Source organism: Lycium barbarum, chromosome 5 (assembly GCF_019175385.1).
Source record: "Lycium barbarum isolate Lr01 chromosome 5, ASM1917538v2, whole genome shotgun sequence".
Classification (NCBI taxonomy): domain Eukaryota; kingdom Viridiplantae; phylum Streptophyta; class Magnoliopsida; order Solanales; family Solanaceae; genus Lycium; species Lycium barbarum.
Genome location: NC_083341.1, coordinates 122,699,886 through 122,706,167, shown reverse-complemented (window position 1 = coordinate 122,706,167; position 6,282 = coordinate 122,699,886). Strand labels below are relative to the sequence as shown.

The 6,282-nt window shown below is 38.0% G+C and overlaps 1 protein-coding gene across 1 annotated transcript; it reads right to left on the bottom strand.

Annotated features, from left to right (window-relative positions):
• Nucleotides 1–212: 212 nt before the first annotated feature.
• On the bottom strand, nt 213–5,809 carry LOC132639707 (uncharacterized). Its single transcript, XM_060356140.1, has 2 exons — nt 5,063–5,809; nt 213–284 (listed from the first exon to the last, which is right to left on the bottom strand). Exons 1-2 carry the CDS (start codon nt 5,807–5,809, stop codon nt 213–215), a joined length of 819 nt encoding a protein of 272 aa, XP_060212123.1.
• Between the last annotated feature and the right edge of the window lie 473 nt (nt 5,810–6,282).

The following is a 6,282-nucleotide window of genomic DNA, read 5'->3' as shown; positions in this document are numbered from 1 at the left end:
ACATTTTAAATACCCAACCTATACTTTCGGACCTGACCAGCCCATTTGTCCTACCCGGTCCAACCCAAAAACTACCCGACCCGGCCCAATTTTCTATTTCTTTTTTCTGTCCCCCCACGCTCCCTCTCTCCTTTCTTAAACCCTAATCACAACCCTATAAAGAAGGGGAATTGAGAGGAGATCGAGGAGGATTTTTTTTGGAGCGGAAAAACCTAATCAAATTTAGGCAAAGGAGACCGAAAATCCCACGAAAAATCACAAGGATCTGGAACCACAAAAATCCCCTACAAAACACAAGTTTTAATCAACAAAAATAGCCAACAATTACTCTATTTTCCTTTTTTTTTTTCTGTTTAAAACTTTAGTTACTTTAATCGAGTCCAGGTTCGGATTCTTCGAGTTCGAGTGTAGATTCGAGACCTCGACGCCCCAATTCATTGCACCACAAACAGGTGAAATCCGACTCTATTTCGACCTATTGTTCCGTTAGAATTCCGTTAGTATAGAAAATCATGTTATGATGCCTTGTTGTTACCATTTTCCTCAAAACTGTGCTTACTGTTGCTGTTAGATTGGTTTAGATATCAGCATATGTTATGATTTTTATTGTTGTGATCTTGTTCTAGCATGTGTTTGCATATTTTTGATGTTTTAGATTAAATTCTAAGTATGGAGTAATATGTTTGTCATTCTTGTTTCGTCTAATTAGTTTAGCATGTATCTATAAATTTGTTTGGTTTCAGTTGGTCAGTAGGTATTCAAGCGCATTATTTATGCTTAGGACTAATCAATTGGGTCCGGTTAAGTCTAACTGTTAGTATGAATGCCGTGTTTAAAGGCATAAAGCAGAACACCATGTCTTCCTTCAAATGCTAATGTCACCAGCTGAAATTACTCTTTCTAAGTTCAGAGTGTGGTCTCACAGTTAGGTATCATATATACAAATTGGGGCTTAGTCAAATATAGGGATATGACTTAAGAAATGTTGTATTTTGAAGGCTACAGTTATTTAATGCCATCACTAGCTCAATCTTGCTATCTGTATGTTTTTTTTTTTTTACAACTTATGGATATCTGATTAGTTCAAAATATTGCACTAGTTCATCATTGAATGGTCCCTGAGTAGTTTAAGTAAAAAAAATGGTTTAATATTAGTTCTCTAAGTCTTGCTCTAGTTCAAATAATTTTGAGCTCATGCATTGCTTATTTGTTTTCGAGTAGCTACTAGATATCGAGTTCTAGTTTATTTCCCCTTATTGCTATAATGGATTGGTTCATAGCTAAAATTAAGTTCTGTCCAGTTTCGTGACTGAGCTAAAAATCAAGTTTATGCTTAGATTAGGATAAAATGTACGAGCTTCCCAGTTAACGTGCTTTCTATGTTTGTTTCCTTTTCTCTAAATAAGGTGGATACATTCTTAGTTATACAATTGAGACTCGCCTCTTCTTTGTTTTTTTTTAACAAACTAAAAATAAGCTACTGTTATACTTTCGCAAGTTGTTGTTTTCATTTAAACAAAAAAACAGACACTACACTTGAACTGTTACTCGTTGCCATTACCATGAATTATTACCCTTTGGCTGATGATATGCTCACTGACTGAACCACTATTATATTTGAGATGTTATCCTATATTGTTGCCTCACTACTGTTTATTATGGCTGCCCTTCATTAAATACCTGCTGTCAAATAGGCCACTGATGGACTGTTGTTATGTTTCTCTGAGAAACAAAATGTTACCTAAAAAAAGGAAACAAGCTTCTCCCTGCTAGAAACAAACTAATTGGTTCTCTGTTAAAAGCCGTTGTTTTGGCTTCGGATATTATGAGACTAAACGTTGTCTATTGCCCGATAGAGTTGATCACCTTCTTTCTGGTTTCTGTTTTTCATAGTGTCTTCATAGCAGCCCTCTCGTTTGGTTTGAAATCTGTTGAGTTGTACCACATGCTACTGTGGTTGAAACCTGTTTTCTTGTATAATTAGTTGCCGGTTCAGAGTGATATATGCTTGGCTGTCATTTTTGTTATTCAAGGCTACATTGTTGTTTGTTCACTGTTATGGCTTTGAGCCTAGTAACTGCTGTTTTTCTAAAGATTGGACTGCATGCACCTGAAGCTTCATAATACTTTCTTTTTCCTTTCTCTCCTGTTGCTATATATAGCTGGCTGTTACTATCGTTTGTTTACTACAACGAACCATCGATAGTTTGCTAATTATCTGGCTGAATCACTGCCGTATATCACTTTGGCTAGACATTGTTGACTGTTGTTGGTTGTTGCTTAATTATTTTGGGTTGCTGCTCAGTTACTCGTGTGGCTCTTGAAATTCTTTTGTGGACATCCAAATCGAACATGACCCTGCTACATTCATTTAACTTCTTTTCTTATTGTTCGTTTAGAAGTTATTGATGTATTAACTATAGACAGTCCTCCTGTTTTAATTGAAAGCTAGTGGCCTATTTCGATTTGCATTATATGTGTTTAGCCTTATTTGTGGGTCACATACTAATCCTTCCTTTTTTTTTTGCATGACATCCCGCATACGAGTCCGAGGGGCTCGACATCTTCTGCATTCGGTGTTGGGCTAAAGGCCCAACGAAACTCCCCTTCTCGAGTCAGCCCATCCACATCACTCTATTAAATTTCGCGGGGCCGAAGCCCAACAGTAGCGGACAGCAGCAGTCCTAAAATGGGCTGAGCCCATTTAAATCATTTTACTCTTCTGTTTTATTTTATTTTGTGCATTTAATTTGTAATTGCATGACTAACACTTTACTTATTTTATTTGCTTAGATTAGGTGAACCTTAGCGGAATTAGTGGGGTTGATTTTAGTAAAATGGGTAGGAAGAACCAATAATTAATTTCATAGTTTCATTTTCATATTAAATTATTTATAGTACCTACAATATTTATCTATATTAAAGCAATTGATTTTCAAGGACGTGAAGCCATAAACATATATTTTGAATTAAGATCATGTTTTTATTCTTATTGTATTAAAAATTTCAAACCGTCACTAATATGCAAAAAATATGAATTCAAGCACATTCTATAAATAATTTTGCAAGACTCATCCAATTGTACACATTTTTGGTTGAATATGGTTAAATAAAAGTTAATAAAAAGAGAAAGAAATTCACTCCCTTTTGCATCCTATTTACAAAAACAAAGTCTAGATTTTTCTACATTGCAATATTCGTACAATATAACTTTTTATCTAAAGTTCACGTTTGCTAGGTCTCCTCTACAAGTATTACTTTAAACTGTGCTATTATACTTTCATTTAAAACCTTAACATTTATAAGTCATATTTTTAAAATAGCATTGGGAGTACTTTTTTTATACAAATTATTATTTCCTACAAGCCCTATTTTAAATAGCATTCTTACATGTTTATCTATAACTTCAGTCATATTTACAAAGCTACGTTCTTTTTATAATACTATATTTACACTTAGCCTAATCAATCATAAGTTCGGTCGGTTAACCATTGTTAATGGGTCTTAAATGGTGCCTAATACCTTTCCTTTAGACTAATTGAACCCTTACTCAGATCTTTTGATTTCGTAGACTTTAAAATAAAATCAACTTTAGATAATTACTTTAATTAACTTTAGGTGTCCTAATTCACCGTAAATAATTAGGTGGCGACTCCTTAAACAAAACAAAATAGGAATCACCAATATGTTGTACTCTACTTTAACCCGGTTAAAATGGGGTATAACAAGTGGGTGTCTTATATGCTAAGAGTTTAGAAGGGAGAATATTATGGAGGTACGTTGCCATGGCCAAGGCGTGATGCCAATAGGAGGGGGGCATAGATGCATGGGCAAGGAGTGTACGAACAATATTATTGATGGATTTAATTTTCCGTTCCGCCTTACCATATTGGGGGGAAGTGTGGGGACAAGAAAAGCGGAAAAACATCCCGTTTTGTTCAAAAAACTTATGAAAAGGACCATTGTCAAATTCACGCCCGTTATCACGTTGAAAGATTTTGATTTCTTTTTCTAACTGAGTACGAATGAAAGTCCGGAAAGACAAGAAGCAATTATAAACTTGGGACTTTGTTTTTATGGGAAAAGTCCAAAGAAAATTAGTGTAATTGTCAAGAAATAAAACATAATATCTGTGACTTGAAGAGCTAAGAACAGTTGAGGTCCATAAATCACTGTGAACAATGTCAAAGGGCATAGTAGTAGTTGAAAGAGAGTCATAAAAAGGCAATTTAATTAATTTCCCCAGAGGGCAAGAATGACAAACATTGTTTCGAGCCTTATTACATTCAATCAAATTACTACTGCGTAAAGAACTAAGAATAACATCCCCTGGATGACCTAAACGGGAGTGCCATATATAAGGAGAGATGACACTAAAAGCAGATGGTGCGGAAGATGAGATGGCTCGAAAATTTTTGAAGAATGGATAAAGATCACCCTAACTCTCACATCTCATGAGTTTGCTCCCCGTCCGTAAATCCTTCACAGAAAAACCAAAAGGATAAAATTCAACAAAAACCATATTATAGATAGTAAATTTACGAACGGAAATAAGGTTTTTGATGAGTTTAGTTGCATGTAAGATATTTTTCATTTTTAAAGAGGGATTTTCTTGAAGGGATGTATGACCATAACCACGAATTGGAATCATGTTACCATTGCCAACAACAATGCCATTATTTTTGCTCAATTGATAATAAGACGAGAGAGTACCTTGGGAGTTAGTCATATGAGATGTGGCTTCGGTGTCCATGTACCAATTCTTGTCATCGGGCGGATTCAACGACATTGTGTTCATAGCTTGATCAATATCTGTGGGCGCATACCCACCATGTGATGATGATGCTGACGAGTAGAACGACTGTGGAGGACGAGGACCAAGAACTCCCTGCTCCGAAGGAGCTGGACGCGACTGCTGCCAGTCGCGGGGCTGCTGCCACGCAGCCGTGGGGTACGGGCACGGTGGAGTGGCCCACGGTTGTTGCCCCCAAGCTGCCCACGGTGGAAAATACCACGACGGGGCAGTGGGTCCCTGCTGCTGTGACGCGGCGGGCTGGTATACCTGTGCATTGGTGCGACTGCCCCTGCCGCTGCTTTGTCCATTGCCGCTGCGACCGCGGTTGTTGCGGTTGCCTCCGCTGCGACCGCGGTTATTTTTCTTTCCACGATTCTGCGAATTCCCACGATTGTTGAAGTTATTTGCAGAGTTATTGGGCTGTCCATTTCCTGAGAAATTCTGAGGAGTAACATTGTGGGAAACTAAAGCAGCATTCGAGTCAGAGTCGTGAATGGCGTCCTCGGCATGGCTATCTTCCTCAAGCTCAAGCATCGACCGGACAACGTCAAAAGATGGGAGAGGAGTACGGTGCTGCACCGTCGTGCGAAAAGTTTTATATTCCTCCGACAACCCTCGCAGAAGACGAAGCACAAGTCGTTCGTCGGAAACTTTGTGACCGACGTTGGTGAGATTTTCTGTAAGAACTTTCATCCTGGTGCAGTATGCTTTCACATTCGGAAAATCCACCAATTTTGTGTTGGTGAATTTTGCATCAAGAGTAAGAGCCCTAACCGATTTGTTGTCCTGAAAGAGATGAACAAGACGGTCCCAAGCTTCAGCTGCGGTGTCCTCTTGATGAATGATCGTGTTGAGAGGTAGGATGTGGTCAATGACCAAGTTTGCACGACAATGGACCTTGAAGAGGGTAGCCCAGTTATTGTATTGGCTTCCTTCGTAGTCAAGCACAATAAGAATGCATGATTTGATATTGGTGACGGTAGTAGCAGGATGCAACTTGGAGGTGTCAGCCATGGAGAAGATGAGGGGGAATAGCCGAAGGAGAGGAAAACGAAAAGAGGGACGGGGGGGGGGGGGGGGGGGGGGGGGGTGGGGGGGGGTCGGCGGCCAAGGGCTAGGGTTTTAGGATGCTAGGGTTTTTAGGAGAACCTAGTCTAATACCATGTAAGAGAATGTTTTCCTTCATTATTCTGTTCCCTTGAATGGGTTGATATACATGATTTACAACATAATTGTAGGCTACAAATTAAGAACTAATTTGACTAAATAATTCTAACATATGCTATCCTAAAATAGAAGATTACAAAATATATTTGACTAAATAATATTACATAATCTAACATTTTGGATGTGGAAATAATTTTTAATACTATTGGTTTCGGGAAGGACATCTACTTGTGCATTCTCTTAAAATATGAGATTTGTATGGTGAAAACCTAAATGTCAAAATCTCTTACACCTACGATGTATATAACTTAAACACTTCT

Coding starts and splice junctions, on each gene's coding strand:
- LOC132639707 (XM_060356140.1), bottom strand. CDS start 5,809: ATGGCTGACACCTCCAAGTTGCATCCTGCTACTACCGTCACCAATATC. Junction 285..5,062: donor GCAGTCGCACCAATGCACAG/GTATACCAGCCC, acceptor TGTGTTTTGTAG/GGGATTTTTGTGGTTCCAGA.